Raw genomic sequence first — 21,308 nt, forward strand, 5'->3', positions numbered from 1 at the left:
TGTGATAATGACCAGATAACCTGTTGGTTGAAGATACGTATTACCAGGGCACAGGGGAGAGCTCCCCTACTCTTCCACAGACAATGCCCTGGCATCTTTTACATCACCTGACAGCGCAGACAGGGCTTCAGTCCAACATTTTACCCAAAAGACAGAAGGTCAGACAGTGTAGCCTGGATTTTGTGCTCAAGTCCCTAGACTGGAAATCTCGTCCTTCTAGCTCAGAGTCAGAACAGCTACTCCGTGCCCCGGGAGCTCTGAGACAGAATGGCCTCCTCCTCTCCCTATTACACATTTCTGTATTTACAGTATTTTGGGGACCAGCCCCAGAGTCTCAGTACTAAATAACTCCTGCCCTTACATCATTGAGAATTTACCAAAAATATCAGAGAGTCAAACTAGAGGGAAACTCCAGAGCCTAGCCACGGGGAGTAGAAGAGCAACAAAGCACACAGGGTCCTGAGGCCAATTCAGCTTCACAATTAGAGTCTGTGGGGGAGGGGGAACAAGCAGTTTAAGTGCAGCGGGGTATTTTCCACTCCTGGTTGGGGGGGGGGGGCGGGGGTCGTGGTTCTTTAGGGGGTGGAGCGCAGCGTTAATCCTCACCCGCACGGTTCTCACATTCTGGGGATTCCCCCCCCCCCACCCCCCCTCAGTACGTCAGTCCCAGCCGCCCCCTCCCGTCTCAAAGGCACCGAATGAACACACAGGGACCGAGAGTAGCCTCACTCAGTTTGCTGTGTAGCTCTGTACAGGGAGGATGGAACTGGCTCTTCTGCTGTTTGTGCTGATCCTGTGGGTGAACATCAACATGTCCTCGGGCAGTGACTGTCCTGCAGGTAGGGGATGAACCTGTCTGTGCTGGAGAATAGTCCCGGCTGCGACCTACTGCTAGCGATCCTGTCTTTGACTTGCGAAGCTCTTTGCTGCGCTCTCAGTGTGTTTCACTGTTGCTGTGTGGCAGATTTGCTGATTCTGGCTCTAAACCCGGGATATTCACTCACTGGTTCAGTGGAAAAGCCACTGAGCAAAACTGGGACCAAAACTCTAAATACAGATTTATAAATGTTGGGAATTTATTAATAGATTTCGACTTCATCTATAAAGGTACAGCGCTCTCTATATGTCTCATTCTTCCTCTGCTTTATTTAACTTTGCCGCAGACTCAGTCTTTCAGTCTCTCTCACTATGTCTCTTTCACTATCTCAGTATCTCACTCAGTCTCCCTCTGTTGCAGTTTCTCATTCATTTTCTCAATCGCTCTTTCTCACTATCTAGATCTCTCTTTAACTCACTGTGTCAGTTTCTCACTCAGTCTCTGTCTCTGTTTTTCTATTTTCAACACAAATGTTGTCAATATTTTGAAATCTGTTGATGTCAGACAGGATATAATCCAAGATCAATCAGTCTGGTATTGTGCAACGAGCTAGGATTAATTCATGACCTCATAATCATAGTCCCTAGGCAGCAGTGATCATAATATGATTGAATTTTACATTCAGTTTGAGGGAGAGAAGAGTGGGTATTTTTAACTTAAATAAGAGCAATTATGAGGGCATGAAAACAGAGCTAGCAAAAGTGAATTGGCAAAGTAGGTTAAGGGATAGGTCAATCGAGATGCAGTGGCAGACATTTATGGGGATATTTCAGAATGCACAGAATAGATACATTTCAATGAAAAAGAAAAATTCCAAGGTGAGGATCCACCATCCGTGGTTAACTAAACAAGTTAAAGATAATATCAAATTTAAAGAAAAAGCATATAATTGCACAAAGATGTGTGGCAGGTCAGAAGATTGGACAAAATATAAAAAGCAGCAAAGAACAACTAAAAGATTAATAAGGAGGGAAAAATTAGGATACGAGAGAAATCTGGCTAGAAATATCAAAACAAATAGTAAGAGTTTCCATAGATATTTTAAAAATAAAAGAGCTAACAAAGTGAGCGTTGGTCCTATAGAAACTGAGCCTGGGGAATTAATAATGGATAACAAAGAGATGGCAGATGAATTGAACAGATATTTTGCATTGGTCTTCACTATAGAGGGTACAAGTAGCATCCCAGAAATAGCTGTAAATCAGGAAATGGAAGGGAGGGAGGAACTCAAGGAAAATTACAATCACCAGAGAAGTGGTACTGAGCAAATTGTTGGAGCTGCAGGCTGACAAGTCCCTGGGTCCTGATGGACTTCATCCTAGGGTCTTAAAAGAAGTGGCTAGTGAGATAGTTGATACATTGGTTTTAATTTTCCAAAATTCCCTAGATTCAGGGAAGATTCCATTAGATTGGAAAATAGCCAATGCAACTCCTTTATTCAAAAAGGGAGGGAGACAGTAAGCAGGAAACTACAGGCCAGTTAGCTTAACATCTGTCTTAGGGAAAATGTTAGAAGCTATTATTAAAGATGTTATAGCAAGGCGTTTAGAAAAATTCAAGGTAATCAGGTAGAGTCAACATGGTTTTGTGAAAGGGAAATCGTGTTTAACCAATTTATTGGAGTTCTTTGAGGGAGTTACATGTGCTGTGGATAAAGGGGAACAGGTGATGTATTGTACTTAGATTTCCAGAAGGCATTTGATATGGTGCCGCATCAAAGGTTATTGCAGAAAATAAAAGTTCATGGTATAGGAGGTAACATTTTGGCATGGATAGAAGATTGGCTAGCTAACAGGAAACAGAGAGTAGGCATAAATGGGTCATTTTCTGGTTGGAAAGATATGAGCGGTGTGCCACAGGGATCAGTGCTAGGGCCTCAACTTTTTACAATTTATATAAATGACTTGGATGAAGGGACCGAAGGTATGGTTGCTAAATTTGCTAATGACACAAAGATAGGTAGGAAAGTAACTTGTGAAGAGGTCATTAGGAGGTTACAAAGGGATATATATAGGTTAAGTGAGTGGGCAAAGACCTGATAAATGGGGTATAAGGTGGGAAAGTGTGAAATTGTCCACTTTGGTAGGAAGAATAAAAAAGCATATTATCTAAATGGTGAGAGATTGCAGAGCTCTGAGATGCAGAGGGATCTGAGTGTCCTAGTGCATGAATCGCAAAAGGTTAGTATGCAGGTACAGCAAGGAATTAGGAAAGCTAATAGAATATTATTTATTGTGAGGGGAATTGAATACAAAAGTAGGGAGGTTATGCTTCAGCTATACAGGGCATTGGTGAAACCACATCTGGTGTACTGTGTACAGTATTAGTGTCCTTCTTTAAGGAAGGATGTAAATGCATTGGAAGCAGTTCAGAGAAGGTTTACTAGACTAATACCTGGAATGGGTGGATTGTCTTTTGAGGAAAGGTTGGAGAGGCTAGGCTTGTATCCGCTGGAGTTTAGAAGAGTAAGAGGCCACTTGCTCGAAACATATAAGATTCTGCGGGGTCTTGAGAGGGTGGATGTGGAAAGGATGTTTCCTCTTGTGGGAGAATCTCGAACTAGGGGTCACTGTTTAAAAATAAGGGGTCGCCCTTATGAGGAGAAATTTTTTCTCTGAGAGTCACGAGTCTTTAGAATTCTCTTCCTCAAAAGGCAGTGGAAGCAGAGACTTTGAATATTTTTAAGCAGAGGTAGATAGATTCTTGATAAGCTAGGGGGTGAAAGGTTATCGGGGGTAGGTGGAAATGTAGAGTTGAGGTTACAATTAGATCAGCCATGATCTAATTGAATGGTGGAGTCGGCTAACCTTCTTGCTGCTCCTAATTCGTACTGGTTAGTGAATGGATTGGAGCATTGTCTAACATTTGGGATTTTCCCTCAAATTCAGTTGAGAGGGAGAGACAAGAAGTTTAAATTCTTCGTGATAATTTAAAGTGTAATATTTAGACTGGAATGAAGGGAATTGAGAATCACTGATCCTAGCTGTGATGTTATTTACCAGTCAGCTGTGCAGTGCGGGTTCTGAAGGAAATAGTCCACAATCCGTCTGCTTTTAAAATATTTTTGCTCTTTCAGCCCCCTCTCAAACTTGTGCCGTGATTCCCTGGCCTTTTATCCCAGTGGGTGGTCTCACAAAGACTCGTTGAACTTGGCGAGTGAGAGCAGGAGAGGGAAAAACTACGCATTTGCACAATTTTGCAGGGATTTTTATTCTTGTGAAACATTCCTGTTTACAAAGAGTCCTTAGTCACAGTTAATGTGTATGTGGCGGGACAATCACTGCAAAAGCCTGCAGTCGCGAAATGATTAGAATTCTGAAAGTATCACAAGTTAGATTATTTGCAAATCGCCATGTAACAGTTTGCAGTTCCCGGGACTCAGTGTGTACAGAGTAATGTACTTTGCTGCAGGGTCCGTACCCCTCCCCCACCTTCCTCTCCCCCTCCCCGTCCTGGGGTCATTGCTATCCCATTAACAGTTGCCACCCGCCCCATCACTCTGCCGAATTAGCCTTTCTTCATGCGTGTGCCTAGAAAGTGAGTGCCGGTGGGCTATTTGACTACCTACGGCATCACATTCCATCCCTGTTCCTCACCTGGTGCCCACGAACACATTTTTGCAGCAGGCGCCGACCAATAAGAGATGGGTAATCGTGGTTTGGTTTTTGCTTCCCCTCCCACCTCAGAATTGCTAAATGTCATCCTCATCCCCCCCCCCCCCCACCTACTCCAGAACTGCCTGTCGGTTCACGCTGCACACCCTGAAGCTGGGATCTTTCTGGTCTGTGTGACTCAGTACCATTTAGCCAATGAGCTTTCGGTGGGCTGGGGAAAGCTCCTGAACTATTGTTTGAGATGCCGATCCCTGGCTATTCCCGGAAGTCGAACTGCCTCAAAAACTCCCCAAAATCTCTCTAGATAAACATCCGCAGGGAAATCTGCGATTGGGTTATTAAAGATTTTTTTGGGAGGGCTGGGGAAATCTGTGTCCCTTTCCCCTCATTACTTCCTCCTCCTGCAGTTAATCTTTAGCAGAGCTCACAAGCTGTTCTGGCCTCCCTCCACTGCTACTCTGTACCTGGCCAGGAGAGGGCACCGATCAGTGGCTCCACATTGGCAGTCTGGTATGCCCCCAAGCCATGCACCCTCACTTGGCACTAGTGTGCACTGGTGGTTCAAATGATGCCAGCAGTATGTTTATCGGTGACTGTGAGGACACATCTCACCAGGAGCCGAACACAGTGAAAGGATAAAGCTGAGCTGTTTCAGCAAGCAGTGAATGTAATACACACATTAAATGGTGGAAGGTCTGAGAGATGAAGGGCTGAGAGTGATGGGGAGTGTGGGTTGAGGGGCTGAGAGGCTAAGGGGGTGCAGGGCTGAGGGGACAGTTGTGAAGAGGCAGATTTGTACCATGTACGAGGTTTGCTAGGCTGCTCCATACAAAGGTGAGAAAGTGACTCATCAGCCAGATTGATAGACAATAATATACAAGTGAAATTACTAACTGGGAATTTTCAGGGTTATAAATAGCATTATGATTCAGATGTAACAAGAGATGATTTAAATACTTCAAGAATCACTGTGTGTCAATCTGACTTTCAAAAGATTGAATTAAAATTTCAGTTTGGTTGAGGGATCAGAGTGTTTATTTTAAAGAAAGAACAAACTTGCATTTGTATAGCACCTTTCACAGGCTCAGGATGTCCCAAAGCTCTTTACAGCCAATTAAATACTTTTTCAAGTCACTGTTGTAATGTAGGAAAGGCGACACACGGCTTTTTGTGCATACAAGCTCCCACAAACTGCAATGTGATAAATGACTGGATAATCTCTTGTTGTGATGTGATTGATGGATAAGTATTAGCTGGGACACCGGGGAGAACTCACCTGCTCTTCTTTTAAATAATGCAATGGGATCTTTTGCATCCACCTGAAAGGGGAGATGGAGCCTTGGGTTAACATCTCATCCGAAAGATGGTACCTCTGATAGTGCAGCACTCTCTCAGGACTGTACTGGAGTGTCAGCCTGGATTTTGTGCACATGTCCCCTTCCCCAGCCGATAGGGTGAAGGATCCTGTGGGAAATCCTATGGGAGTACTTGAGGAGTGCAGGAATATTTTGCCTCCCCTGCCATTGACCCTACTCCATGACAGGTGGAGGGGTGAGAGTTGGAGCGAGGGAGAACGAGAAGAAGACAGAGGGTAGGAGGGAAGGAAGGGCAGGGAGAGGGAGGGAGGTGAATCGAGTGGCCTGGGTTAGGCTTAATTTCACTGATTCTGAGTGACCCAGCTCAGTGGAAGTTTGTTTGTTGAGAGTCAGTTGGGAATATCGGGTGTTTTCCTTCCCCTCCAGCCCCTGTTGAAGGGGAATTCAACTCCAATTCCCAGATGTGGAAGAGCAATGTCTCAGAACACAAACCTAATTTGTATTAAACTGCCCTGATCACTAACCAGTGAATCCTGCAGCAAACTACCTGTGGGGTCAGGATCAGACTCATAGAATGATATAACATGGGGGACCATTCAGCCCATCATGCCTGTACTGGCACTCTGAAAGAGATATCCAATTAATCCTCATCTCATGACCTTTCCCTATAGCTCTGCAAATCTTGACTGCTGCCCTTCATGTTCGCTGACATTCTTAGAATGGGTGAGGTACTGGAGGGTGAACACTTCTTAAAGAACTGAATTTCTGGATAAGTGTTGAGGGGAGGAGTGGGGAGAAACTGCACTGGTTGTACACTATCGATAAGTAACTGTCTTTCTTGTTAACAGGCTCATTTCTGAATTTTAACAGTGGTCAGTGCATACCCTGTCCAGCAGGATCGTATACAGCTAGCCCGAATACTCGACGCTCTTGCCACAGGTGCCAGCAGTGTCTGGGAGGTAGGTGCCTTCTGCAGATGTTACCAGGTGCTGTCTCGCTGGGCACTCAGTAACAGATCCTGATTCATTTGGTGGTCGGAAAGAAAGGGAGCAGTCAGTGTAGCTCAGGCAGGGCCAGCTCCAGAGGTTTGGGCCTCCCTGCAGGAGTTGCTCTGTTAGCAATCCAATCCTGGACAAACTGCACCCCCTGAAAATTCAGATGTCCCAATTAAAGTAGTCGGGTATTGAAGGACCTTGATTACATTCAGACTGGGTCCATTTACCTCATTTATCAATCTTACTGAGGTCCGATGAAAGACTGATCCATTGTTTGTTTTACTGAGTTGAGTTATAATCTTTCCAGTGTCTCTGTTACCCTCCACTTTTCTGGTTCTGTCTATGCTACTCACCCTATTACGGTTACTCTATTCCAGTTTCTCTCTCCCTCTCTCTGTTTCTCCCTCTCTGTTTTTCTCTCTCTGTGTTTCTATCTCTCTATTTCTGTCTTCTTGTCCATGTTTTTCTCTCTCTGATTCTGTTTTCCTCTCTCTGTATCCATGTTTCTCTCTCACTATATCCAGTGCCATTCCTCATACATTGTCAGTGACATTTGCTTTTCTGTTTTGAAAGGTAAGTTTTTGATCCTCGCTCCCTGCACGGGTACCTCCAACACCAAGTGTCGATGTGTCGAGGGCTTCATGTGTACAACCATGGACTGCAGATCCTGCGCAGCCCATAAAGTGTGCAAAAAAGGGCAGGAAGTACAACAGAAGGGTAAGATGATCCTGAAGAGCCCAGTTTTTGAAATGTTTGTTTTATTCCTGTTTATTAATTATCTGTAAATTTTTGGGATGTAATCTGAGTATTGCTGTCAGTACAGTCTGATAAAATCTGAGTATTGTCCAGTCATTGGCTGTGGATCTGACTCACTCTGTCTCCTCCCCCAGTGGAAACTGATCTGTTAACTCTCTGAAACTACTCTGCCTCACTCCCACCCTCCCACCTCCTCTTTGACTGTGATCCCTCTCTCCAGTTTCTACCTTCCTGTTCAGTGCCCATTTCTTCCTCCAAGATAATCTTTCAGGTGAGGAATTTTGGATAAATGGAAGTTGTTCCTTCTGGCCCTACTAGCCTGATAGTCCTGACCCAACATCCATGCACAGACAGATGCCATAGTGATCAGGAGCACTGGCTGATTGTCACACCTCCCTAATCCAGTGATGCTGAGGCCAATTGTAGCCACTACAGATGTTCCAGGCAAGTTCTGACTGGGGAATGAAGCTGGGCCACACTAGGAGTGCATGAACCACTGAGCTACTGAGTCTATTTTAGGGGATTATTGGCCTGTGTTTGGTTTGTTTTGGCCTGTCGATACCTCGTTAAATATTGGGCATAGTGGTGAGTTGTTAGAAAGAGTACTGACATTTTATCGTGTATAAAAATAACAGGTTAACTTACAGTAGTTTTAGGATGTCCACAGGTCTGCTGTTTTACCAGAACACACACACAGAGACAGAAAAGAAAGGAATCACCTGACTAATCACCTGATGAATCACATGACAAAGACTCAGAACACCCCCCCACCATGCACACATTGCGCCACAACCTTCCCCTCAAAAGAAAAAGATATATTCTCCATTTCAGAATTAAAAAACATATAGAAGAACTCCGAAATTTAACCAAAACTAAACACACAATCACAATCACTGTAAAAACAAATAGTTCTTCCATCGAAGTGGAGGCTGACACTGTCTTCCAGATCTGTGATTGGTGATTGTGTCTGACTACCAAGAGTTACTGGTCTTGTAGTTTTTGTTAGATTTTTTCCAGAGATTGTGGGCAATTCAAAGAATCGCTGGGAACCTGCGTGTCAGAAAAGTCCCCAATCTGAGGAGTTTTGCATACAGGTAGCGCATCAGCATAATGAACTGAGGGTAATAGCTGCGGTAGAACCGGTCTCTGACTTGCACCGCGGAACTCCTAGGACCCACCTACATTTGTGCATGTTCCAGCAACACTCCAAAGCCAGGGACTTTCATCCAGACCGTATCACCATGGTACTACTGCTGACATTGCTTCACACCAACAAGCACGAGTGTCTTTCTCAGTTGAATAACAAGGCTGTATGAGTGTTCCCTCTATTAGAAGATGTGTCTTGCACCTACAATCCATGAATCTCTGTGCAGGGCTTGTAACCACACCCCCACTCAGTGTGTTGTGTCAGTCTAACAGAGCGAGAAACCCCAACTGATTGGACTCCATGTGAAGAGTCTTTTCAGGGTCTTGATATCATTCTCTGCTTTGTCATTGGGTTGTGGGTAGTGAGATGATGATATCACATGTTCAAATCCCCATGTCTTGGCAAACACGGCACATTTTGGAGCTGCAAATTGTGGACCCTTATCTAATACTGAAATGGCTGGGATCCCAAATCTTGCAAACATCTCTTGGCGTTCTCTCAGAACACCGCATGGAGTAACATAAGTGAGGCTGATACTTCAATAAAGTTACTGGAATAGTTTCTCACAATGAGCAGGGTACAGCCACGTAACTCACAAAGATCAGCTCCAACCTTTGACCAAGGCCTAACCCTGCTGTAGTAATGGTTCCTTACTTGGAGAAATGTGATGAGCCAAACAGATACCACACTTTGCAATGTGTTGTTTAAGCTCTTGTGACATCCTGGGACAATAGAGGTTGTCATGGTCTCTGCTGATACAGCCTTCTATGCTGATGTGTGTTGAATGGACCAGTAACATCAATTCTTTACATATTACAGCTGGTATCATGAGTTGCTGTGCTTGAGTATCAATTTCCCTTGGACAGTTAGTTCATCTCAAAAGTCAGAGTAGGGATGGGGGCATTCAGGTATCCCCGACTTGATGACAGGCCAGCCTTGAGAATGATAACCCACAGTGTCTTCTGAATGGTGTCATCCGCTGCCACATGGTTTAAGTTATCGGCAGCGTGAGTCTGCAATCAAAAATGATTCATGATGATCAATATCTTCCAGCTCACAGGTGTTAACTTCTGGCAGGTATAATCTGCTCAGTGTATCTGTTAAGACCACCTTCTCCCCTTTCTTATAAGATACTTTTGGACAATATTTTTGGATTCATAACAGCATTCTTTGAAGTCTTTTAGACACACTATTTAGCAGCTTGAGAACTATAGATTCTTATGGCGATTGCTTTCAATATTCACCATGTTCTGGCTGTAGATTTAAGCTTCAAATTTATCACAGGCGAACACTGGAAATTCTTTCTTGATCTGTGCGTATCTCGGCTCTGCTGATGTTATACCCTTGATGCATATGTGTCTGGGTCACGATTCTGTATCATTGCTGTTCCAAGTCCAGATTGAGATGCGTCACATTGTAGAGTGATTTCTTCCTTGAGATTCTCATATCCAAGAACTGGTAACTGCTACTTTGGTCATCGCAGTGCCAATTCTTGTGATTCTCCCCAGAACCACTGTGTCCTTCTCCATTAATTCTCCGAGTGATGTATGTCTGACAGATGCGGGAGAAATTTACTCAGATATTGAGCTAGCCAAGCAGCTGCTGGATCCCTGCTCCATTTATCTGTGTCAACATCTCTAGAACTGCAACTTTGGTTCAATCAACACAAAGTCCTCTTCCCATAGGAACATGTCCAATAAAAGGTACTTCTTGCCTACAAAGTTTCATTTTATCCATGTTTAACACCACTCCACGATTGTTGAATTGATGTCGGAAAGCTTCCAGGTGTTTATCATGGTCCCACATCCCGACATCAAGTACTTCTCCAATACCAACCATCACAAAATCATCTTCAATTGGCCTCTGTCCTTGCAGTCCTGCCGTCAACTCATGCATCTTACATTGCAGAACTTCTTGTGCTTAGTTGATCCTGTGCAGCATATTCCTGTACTATTGTCCTAAAGGTGTGTGGAATATTGTAAGAGATGACGACTTGTTCATTGAGACTTATATTCCAAAACCCATTGCGGACTTTGAGAATCGTGAAGACTTTAATATTGGCTAGGTGTGTGGCTACATCTTCAATAGTTGGTAGAGGAAAATGCTCATAGTTCATAGCCTTAAATCTTTATGATCTAAGTAGATATGTAGTTTGCTGTTCTTCTTAGCTATGATTACCATCGAGCTGATCCATGAGGTTGGCATTGTTACAAAAACATTAAGTCCAGACTATTCAGGGTTTCCTTCATTTTATTCCTTAAAGCCAAAGGTACACAATGCAGGACATGTTGGACCAGATCAACTGCCTTGTCGAGTCTGATTCAGAACACTCCCTCAATTTGTCTTACCCCACCACTGAATACGAGAGGATGTTTCAGTATTCAACAGTCCTTGTTTAGTGGCTTGTAGGTATTGATTGTGTAAACTGTCACTCCAGTAGACAGCACTCTATTAATTTCACCCTTATCACTGAACCTAATGATGTCCATGTCTAGACCTTCCCATCCAGTACAGTTAGGCTATGATTGAGCTTACACCTGTGGACACCTTGCTGGACCAGGATTTGTACTGTCCTCCAAATGGGGAGGCTGTATTGCCATAAACAACAACTGTGGACTTGAGTGGTTCTACCTTTCCGAGCTTCAGATCTTTCGTTCCCTTTTTGTACAGGTGAAGCGGAATTAGGTTACATTGTGCACACGTGTTTATTTGGAATCTTAGATAGTTGCCTCGCCAGCTTATGTGTACCACACTCCAAGTCAGCCAAACCAGTTGGACTGAGGTCATTGATGATTTAGAGTCCTATTGTTCTTGAGTCTTTTTCTATTGTTCTAGCTGTCAGTCTGTGTGCAGATGATTCTCTGGCACAGCATTTCACTGCAAAATGGTTTTTCTTTCCACACTTGTTGCACATTTTCCGAAAGGCAGGGCACAGCTCTCTCCGGTAAAACTCCTGTTTCCACCCCCCCCCCCCCCCCGCCCCCTTTCTGCTCTCACCAGCTTTTGGGAATTCTTTAGTATTGTCCCAAAGCTTGCCTCTGTCTCACCTTGAGGTTTCCCTGGCTTTAAGTACTGCACTCACTTTCTGTCCCCCCAACTCCCCTTTGCTTTTGAGTTGCATCACCATGCTTTCGTCTACGTGACAAATCTTGTTCATCTCCAACAAGGTTAGATGAGTCCCTTGAAGCCGTCTCTCTTGAACCTTTGAATCTGCAATTCCAAACATAGGTCAGTCTCGGAGTATCTCTTCTGGTGTTGAACCCTAACCCTTTGTGGAGTTTTTGCAGTGCTGTACGATACTGGTCGTATGCTTTACCAATACCTTGCAATCTCCTGTTGAACTTACATCTCTCGAAAGGAACGTTCTTATGCAATTGGCAATCCTGAGCATCGGCTCCATCTTGTTCCTGTCTCCAACCCCAGCCCAGACCTTCCACCCAGAGGAGACTTCACAGACTCAGTGACTCCCCAATCACTGAGAGAAATGGTGTCACTACCTGCACTTGTTCTGGCCTCTGGTCAAACTCCAGTGGAAGGGAGTTTTTTTCCCAGGCTTGTTTGAATCCTTTCCACTTTTCCACAGCAATTGCATTGTGGACTGAGAGCCACAGATGATGGTAGAAAACGTCCCAACGCCATCTTGCACACACTTGCGTTTCTGAGTAACTTTTAAAATGGTGCCACCATGTATCAAAACTTCTCTAAATCGTAGCCAGTTGTTAAGAGTATCAACGTTTTATTAAGAATATAACATAACAAGTTAACTTACAGTAGTTTCAGGAGCTGCAGGTGCTCCACAGTCTGGATATTGGGTTCGGGGTCTGAAACTACTGAACTTGTGAAACAGAATGATGTGCAGTGTCACAACTTGCTGAGTCACCCCATGTACAATTGTGTTAATAACAGATTGTTGCCACATCCTCTGACGGTCAACAAGGCTCATGTGAGAAGGTGAAAATGTTCCACTCGTGTTTCGTGCTGTCTATTTCATGACCTCCATTGATCAGTATGGCCACGATGCAGTCAAAGGCTGATGGTCAAGGCTACAGTTTCTATCCTTATTTCTGTACTGAAAGACTGGATTCTGGGGTTTGGGGACTGGATTTTGGGGTTCAGGGTCTGGATTCTGGTACCCTGCTCATTATTTTGGTCTATAAAACCTGCCTTTACATTCTGATTACTCCCGGGGGGCAGGGAGGGGAGATTTATAGTTGACTTATTTGGGAAGATGAACACTTTGATGTCCTTTGCTGGGCTCTGACCAGGTCTGTGTGTTTTATTGTTGATTCCATGTCTGGGATCAGCAATCTCAGCAACACTGCAGTCAAACATGGCATCTGCCTGTACCCGCTCCGTGACCCAAGCCCCCCTGTACCCGCACTGTGTGACCACAGTCCCCCGTACCCGCTCTGTGTGACCCCAGTCTCCCCGTACCCGCTCCATGACCCCAGTCCCCCCGTACCCGCTCCGTGTGACCCCAGTCCCCCCGTACCCGCTCCGTGTGACCCCAGTCCCCCCGTACCCGCTCCGTGTGACCCCAGTCCCTCCTGTACCCGCTCCGTGTGACCCCTGTCCCTCTGTACCCGCTCCGTGACCCCAGCCCCCCCGTACCCACTCTGTGACCCCAGCACCCCCTGTACCGGCTCCGTGTGACCCCAGCCCCCCCGTACCCGCTCCGTGTGACCCCAGCCCCCCCGTACCCGCTCCGTGTGACCCCAGCCCCCCCGTACCCGCTCCGTGTGACCCCAGTCCCCCTGTACCCGCTCTGTGACCCCAGCCCCCCCGTACCCGCTCCGTGTGACCCCAGCCCCCCCCGTACCCGCTCCGTGTGACCCCAGTCCCCCTGTACCCGCTCCGTGACCCCAGCCCCCCCGTACCCGCTCCGTGTGACCCCAGCCCCCCCCGTACCTGCTCCGTGTGACCCTGTATCACACTTGGTGCTACATTTATACATTGAATTCTTACAGTAGCAGTCTACAATTTCTCTTTGCTGAATTGAATGACTGGTTTTCCCATGTGCCGTCCCTTTCAAACCTTCTCACAGGCAAATGGGCAGGAATGTTCTGGATGAAACATGGGGCAGCTGGACGTGCAGACGCAAGTATAACAAAACCTTTTCTTTCTCCTTTCCCTATCAGGTGACTCCTTCAATGATACAATTTGCAGTGACTGCAGGAATGGTACATATTCTGACACAGGAGTTGGAGTCTGTAAACCCTGGACAGAGTGAGTGATCAATCAGAGCTGTATCAGAGGCTGGGGAAGGAGGACAGAGTCTTGTATTTGGGGTGAGGGGAAATGATATCAAGGGCTTCGGAAGAACAAGCAGCTTTTCTGAGGGAGACTTTAATGAACGCAACAACAACTTACATTTATATAGTGTCTTCAATGTGGTAAAACATCCCAAAGTGCTTTACAGGAGCAAAATTCAAACAAAATTTGACATCGAGCCATTTGAAGAGATATGAGGACAGGAGGAGAGAGAGGTAGAGAGGCGGAGAAGTTTAAGGAGGGAATTCCAGAGCTCCAGACTGGTGAAGACAAGGCCACCAATCATGAAGCAATTAAAATTGTGGATGTGCTAGAGACCAGAATTGGAGGAGCACAGGGATCTCAGATGGCTGTAGGGCTGGAGCAGGTTATAGAGATAGGGAGGGGTTAGGCCTTTATGAATTGGGAAAGTTGGGTCAGAGGGGAGGGTTGTGGGGGTGGGGAGTGGTGGTGGAACCAGGCACAAGACAAGGTCAGGCTGGGAACAATTAAGACTATTATGGATCATCGTATTGATCTTTTGTAGCTGAGCTTTAGAGAGCAGTGAGTTCGGGGGTCTATACTGAATGGTCTCAGCCTGGGCAGCAGGAAGGGTCTCAGCTTCCCTGGGACAGGGAGTGAGGCTCCTGTCGGGGATGGGGTGCCCTGGGCTGTGATGCTCCCTATAGGTCAATAGCTACTGTTGATGATGTCTGGGCTCACACATGTAGAATGGCCACGGGCAGGTAGGAGAAGATGCCGGGTGCCCGGGTGCTAGAGCTGAGCCTTCAGGTTGGAGAGAATGTTGGGAGTACAATTTTTTGCAGAAATACCTGTTGGTCGACCATGTGATGATTCATAATATTCCTTGGGTGTCACCTGTTAACTAAACGAGTGATATGTCCTACTTTACTGTAAGGAATACCCCTTTAAATGGGTGTCCATGGGTGGTGCTATTCATTTGCAAACTGAAAGGTCAGAGCTTAGGCTGCCAGTGGAAACTTGTAGCAACCATCATCTCCCCAAACTCTTCCTTCCTCCCTTCACACAGTGAGCAGCTTAAAAAGCAGTTAAAAGCAGCTGAACGAATTGTTTCCTCTCTTTACACATTTGATTCGCTCGCGATACTGTAACTGTAGAGGCAGGAAATGTATGTTGCAGAATGAAAAAGATAGTCACGTATTGCTCTCCAGCTGTGGTACATAGGCAATTATATAAAACCACTTAAATAAGGTCCCTCCCACGGATCAGCCCAGTCATTGCACAACTTTCCAAAAATACTTCAGTTACAAAAAACTCAATGAATATACTTGCACAGTTTGTGTGTATAATCTTCTTTTGTGATTATCATTCTAGCTGTTTGGCAAGAGGGCTTGAAGTTGCGAGGAACGGTTCCAGGACGGAGGATGTAAGGTGTGGCTCTCCGCTGACAACCCCAATGGTTCCGACTAGCTCAGGACAACCTGCAAACAGAACCCCAAAACAGCCGGGCAATCCAACGATCGAAGGTAGTTCAAACGCACCACTCGTAGCATAAACTCTTAATGCCCTTTTCAAAAGTGAAGAATAACTCAGTTATAACTTTTTCAAAGAGTTGTAAAGGCACGATGGGCCGAATGGCCTTCTTCTGTGCTGTAAGATTCTAATCTAATCAAACCCATAAATAGAACCGAAAACCCCCCTTGAATAATAAATAACGAGACAATGCTGGAAATACACAGTGTGGTCAGTCAGCCTCTGGTGCAGAGAGACTAGATAAGATTTCGGGTGTCGTGCTCCATTGGAACAGGTTCAGTCAGACTCAGCAAGGATACTCGGGTACAAATCATTACGAAGATGTGATGGAAGAGCAGTGAGTAATGATCTGTACCAGCTGCCCCCACACATCCTGCATATGGACAAGAAGCCAGCGGTGAGTGGTGGCCAGTAGCTCAGTCAGGCGGGAGTCTCACATCAGGAGCACCGAGCAGATCAGCTGTGACATGGCAAGAAAGTAAATACAAAATCTCTGCTCGCTCTCCCCAGTATTTATAGTGTTAGTTGGTGCTTATTCACACAGCGCATCACAGCTTGTTATATCAAAAACAACCAATCCCAACTGAAGAATCTCCAGAAAGTGTACATAAGGAAGAGGCAACCAGCCATTTCCTACTGCTTTTTCTGACCTTGTGATAACCTAAGGAGAGAAGCCAAGCATGCAGAGAAATGTAGAGAGCTTACAACACCAAAACAGGCCATTGAGCCCAACTAGCCAGTGTCAGCCTTTACCCTCCACACGAGCAAATCACGATGTTTCTCCTACCCTCGGTTCTAAATCTCTGACATTTAATGTTGCATCCTTGGCCCTTCGTTCTTGACGGAGGTCATGGGGTCAGGAGATACTGTTGAATAAGCCTTGGTGAATTGCTACAGTCCATCCTGTGGATAATACACATCGCAGCCATGGTGCGCCAGTGGTGGAGGGAGTGGATGTTTAGGGTGGTCGATGGATTGCTGAGCAAGTGGGCTGATTGGCTGCAGTCAATGTGGTGCCATTCTAGACAGTGAATGCCAGCAGAGGAGGATGGTGACACCAATCTCCTCACCAACCTTCCAACAGACACCTCTGGGTCGTGATCAGGAGCAGGAGCACAGGCTGATTTCACCCTACCTGCAAGGACACAGGGCCCGTTGCAACACCTCATCCGACATCAATTAACTCCGCACAAACTAGGGAATCCAACCTGGGACATTCTGCTCAGTTACTGACTGCCTTAACCAGCTCAGCACAGTGTCAGCTAGTGATTTGGAGGTGGGTGGGACTTAAGGCAAACAGTCTATTTTAGATGGGAGTCTATTTGAAGAGTCTCTATGAACTATGGCAAACAGAACTCATGACAAAAACTACAGCAATGTCTCCCGTTAAAAGCAAGGTTATTTCTCCAGCAAAATGCAGTGAGTGGAGGATCGTTACATAATACAAATTATGTGGATAAAATCAATTCCAATCACTTACCAAAGTGTGGTCTCCAAGCGTGATTGATCATTTCCATTCTAGCCAGGACATGTAGTACCATTATCCACATGTCCTTTCCAGCTGTTTTCAACTTGCTTCTGAAAATAAAGACTCGGTGGTGATTACACCAAAATAACTGTTACATTGTCGGGAGAAAAATGGAGAGAATAAACTGCTGTGGAACTCATATCCTCCACCTTTTCACTTTTCCCTTTTTAGGAAAAAGAAAGAATGAGGAGATTGCTGGGATTATCGCCATCATATTGCTGCCATGTATCTTCATCCCTTTCAGTTTGTACATTGCTGTTCTGACCAAAAAAAAACAGAAGCACCTCCCACCGTATCTGATGAACCAGGGTAAGTACATGTGCTGTGTCTCACATTCACCCCAACACCAACATCATTATAAGAACAATCCATTAGGCCCAACAAACCAGTTCCCTATCCCTCACCGCACTAACTCACCTTCGCACCATATCCCTCACCGCACTAACTCACCTTCGCACCATATCCCTCACCGCACTAACTCACCTTCTCACCATATCCCTCACTGCACTAACTCACCTTCGCACCATATCCCTCACCGCACTAACTCACCTTCTCACCATATCCCTCACCGCACTAACTCACCTTCTCACCATATCCCTCACCGCACTAACTCACCTTCGCACCATATTCTTCACCGCATTAACTCACCTTCTCACCATATCCCTCACCGCACTAACTCACCGCACCATATCCCTCACCGCACTAACTCACCTTCTCACCATATCCCTCACCGCACTAACTCACCTTCTCACCATATCCCTCACCGCACTAACTCACCTTCTCACCATATCCCTCACCGCACTAACTCACCTTCTCACCATATTCCTCACCGCACTAACTCACCGCACCATATTCCTCACCGCACTAACTCACCTTCTCACCATATCCCTCACCGCACTAACTCACCTTCGCACCATATCCCTCACCGCACTAACTCACCTTCGCACCATATCCCTCACCGCACTAACTCACCTTCGCACCATATCCCTCACCGCACTACCTCACCTTCTCACCATATCCCTCACCGCACTAACTCACCTTCGCACCATATCCCTCACCGCACTAACTCACCTTCTCACCATATCCCTCACCGCACTAACTCACCTTCTCACCATATCCCTCACCGCACTAACTCACCTTCGCACCATATTCTTCACCGCATTAACTCACCTTCTCACCATATCCCTCACCGCACTAAATCACCGCACCATATCCCTCACCGCACTAACTCACCTTCTCACCATATCCCTCACCGCACTAACTCACCTTCTCACCATATCCCTCACCGCACTAACTCACCGCACCATATCCCTCACCGCACTAACTCACCTTCTCACCATATCCCTCACCGCACTAACTCACCTTCTCACCATATTCCTCACCGCACCATATTCCTCACCGCACTAACTCACCTTCTCACCATATCCCTCACCGCACTAACTCACCGCACCATATCCCTCACCGCACTGACTCACCTTCTCACCATATCCCTCACCGCACTAACTCACCTTCTCACCATATCCCTCACCGCACTAACTCACCTTCTCACCATATCCCTCACCGCACTAACTCACCGCACCATATCCCTCACCGCACTAACTCACCTTCTCACCATATTCCTCACCGCACTAACTCACCTTCTCACCATATCCCTCACCGCACTAACTCACCTTCTCACCATATCCCTCACCGCACTAACTCACCTTCTCACCATATTCCTCACCGCACTAACTCACCTTCTCACCATATCCCTCACCGCACTAACTCACCTTCTCACCATATTCCTCACCGCACTAACTCACCTTCTCATACATCCCTCATTGCACCAGCAGAAAGGTTGAGTTTGGTTTTTGCAGCAGGTTCATTCTATTCACATTATAGAATCTATTGAATTCCTAACAACAGGAGGGAAGATTTTTAAAAAGAAAATAAACGTGGTTACCAATCACATCCTGTCTTGAGTGATTTGCCATGGTTGTGTTTTGAGGACTAGAACATTTCATCTCATGGCCTGTGAGCCCATCAACTTCATTTGTATGATTTTGACTCTTCTTAAAATGTGGTTTTGTGACAGTAATAATTGAATTCTTATCTTTCCATGTGAGGCAGCAGTTGTGTTACTTAATGAGACAAGTATTTAAAGGGAAGTTAGATAAATCCACATGGAAGAAAGCAACAGAAAAGGTGAGACAAAATGTGGTGGGAGGAGGCTCATGTTGAGCATAATCCAGCAGAGACCTGCTAGGACGAATGGCCCATTTCTGTGCTGTAAAACTCTGAACAACAATTTGGTAAAAAAATGGTAAAATGTCACAAGGTGCTTCACAGAGCATTATCAGTCAAAATTTAACAGCAAGCCACAAAAGGAGACAGGTGACTAAAAGCTTGGTCAATAAGGTAGGTTTTAAGGAAAAGAGATAGAAAGGTGGAGCAGGTTAGAGAGGGAATTCCTACACTTAGGGCCTAGGCAGCTAAAGGCACAGCACAAATAACGGGCAGTGAAATTGGGGATGAACAAGAGGCCAGAATTGTCTAAACTGCCTGAGAAAAAATTTAGGAAGAACCTTTTTTTTCAAAAAAAGAGATGAAATACAATAAAGTGGAATCGCTTGATTTACAACATCTCTAACACTTCTCCTTCTCCACTTCTGGTTTTTAAGAGGATCTTCCGGTTGCCCTGATAACAGCAGGGGATGATCGGTGCAGCTGCCACTGTCCTGAAGAGGAGGTGGGAGACTGGCAGCTCCGACAAGAGACCACCCCCAAGCCACCAGAATGAGCCTTGGCGTCCGACAGTTGAACCAGAGGCTGAACTTTGAACTGATCACGATGACAACTTTGTGAAATGGTGCAAGAAACACACGGTCAACAACTCAGTACGATTCATTTCTCGAGCAAAAAAAAACAGAACTTTCCAGAAAGAATTGGAATTATTTAAAGAACCTGGTCACTTTCTTTTGTGGGATATATATAAATCTTTAGTGTTATGGGACGATCAATTGACGTATATGAATATGGTTATATGAGGAGACACAGATAACTGTCCCTTTTTGATTCAATTTCTATCAATCTCTGACATTCAGTCTGTTTCTTGCTAAAAACCAGGACCCTGCAGTACTCTCTCTCTCTCTGATTGAGTTGAAAGTCTAGTAGTGGTGTCTGACAGACCAGGAAAGTCCCATATTCAAGATAATTGGCAAAAGAACTCAGAGGGAGATGAAAACAACTTTTTTTTTTTACACAGCGAGTTGTTGTGATCTGGAATGCACTGCCTGAAACGGTGGTGGAAACAGATTGAATAACAACCTTCAAAAAGGAAGTGAATAAATACTTGAATAGGATAAATTTATAGGGCTATGGGGAAAAAAAGCAGGGAGTGGAACTTATTGGAAACCTCTTTCAAAGAGCTGGCACAGATATGATGGGCCAAATTGGGGGGTGCGGGGGGGTGGAAATGGGATGGGGTGGGGGGGAGGGTGGTTGTGGCGGGGGTGGGTGGGTGCAATAATCAGGTGATGCTCCTGTTCTTGACTGATATCCAATGGCCATTTTTGAGGGCAAGCAAGTGAGCACAGGACTGGGATTGCACACATTGAGCACCACTGGAGCAACTGTCCCCCAACGAGCTGCCAACATGTCTCGGAAGGGGGAAGACAAGGCTCTGAGCAGGGTCTAGTGTAGTTTTAACATGATGTCTTACATCATATACTCAATTGTCCATTGTACTGGGGGGGGGAGGGGGCCCTACTTTTCAGAACAGAGGGAGATGGAAGGAACTTGGGGAGAGCGATAGGAAGTGTGGAGGAGGGGAAGGAGAGGGAGTGGGATAAGGGAGGGAATGCCAGGCAGGGTCATTGTATTTAGGGTACACCAATTTCAATCACAGTGCACATACTCGAGACGTGCCAGGTCTGGGTGGATCACTCCTCAATACAGAGGCTGGTCAGATGACATTAAGTTCCACAGACTTTAGCATTCACCAGCAGACAATAGGACAGTATTTTTGTTCCACACTTCAGTGTGGAATTCGAATGCTCAACAACTTATATTTATATAGTGCCTTTAACATAATAAAATATCCCAAGGTGCTTCACAGGTGTGGTATAAAACAAAATATAACACCAAGCCACAGAAGGAGATATTAGGTCAGATGACTAAACTGTTGGTCAAAGATGTAGGTTTTAAAGGAGTGTCTTGGGTCAAAGCTCAATAGGGACTGTGCAATCCCAGTTTAGGGAGGATATTCCAAAGCTTAGGGCCTAGGCAGCTGAAGGCATGGCCACCAATGGTGGAGTGATTAAAATTGGGGA

General features: G+C 45.6%; 1 protein-coding gene across 1 annotated transcript; it reads left to right on the top strand.

Moving 5' to 3' along the window:
* Window positions 1–671: 671 nt before the first annotated feature.
* Window positions 672–20,455, top strand: LOC137352110 (tumor necrosis factor receptor superfamily member 9-like). The gene is made up of 7 exons (XM_068017213.1): window positions 672–839; window positions 6,656–6,766; window positions 7,376–7,519; window positions 13,844–13,931; window positions 15,312–15,463; window positions 17,170–17,307; window positions 19,659–20,455. The coding sequence occupies exons 1-7, from the start codon at window positions 761–763 to the stop codon at window positions 19,775–19,777; spliced, it is 831 nt and encodes a 276-aa protein (XP_067873314.1). The 5' UTR covers window positions 672–760; the 3' UTR covers window positions 19,778–20,455.
* The last annotated feature ends 853 nt before the right edge of the window (window positions 20,456–21,308 follow it).

This window comes from Heterodontus francisci, chromosome 37 (genome assembly GCF_036365525.1).
Source record: "Heterodontus francisci isolate sHetFra1 chromosome 37, sHetFra1.hap1, whole genome shotgun sequence".
In the NCBI taxonomy this organism is placed as follows: domain Eukaryota; kingdom Metazoa; phylum Chordata; class Chondrichthyes; order Heterodontiformes; family Heterodontidae; genus Heterodontus; species Heterodontus francisci.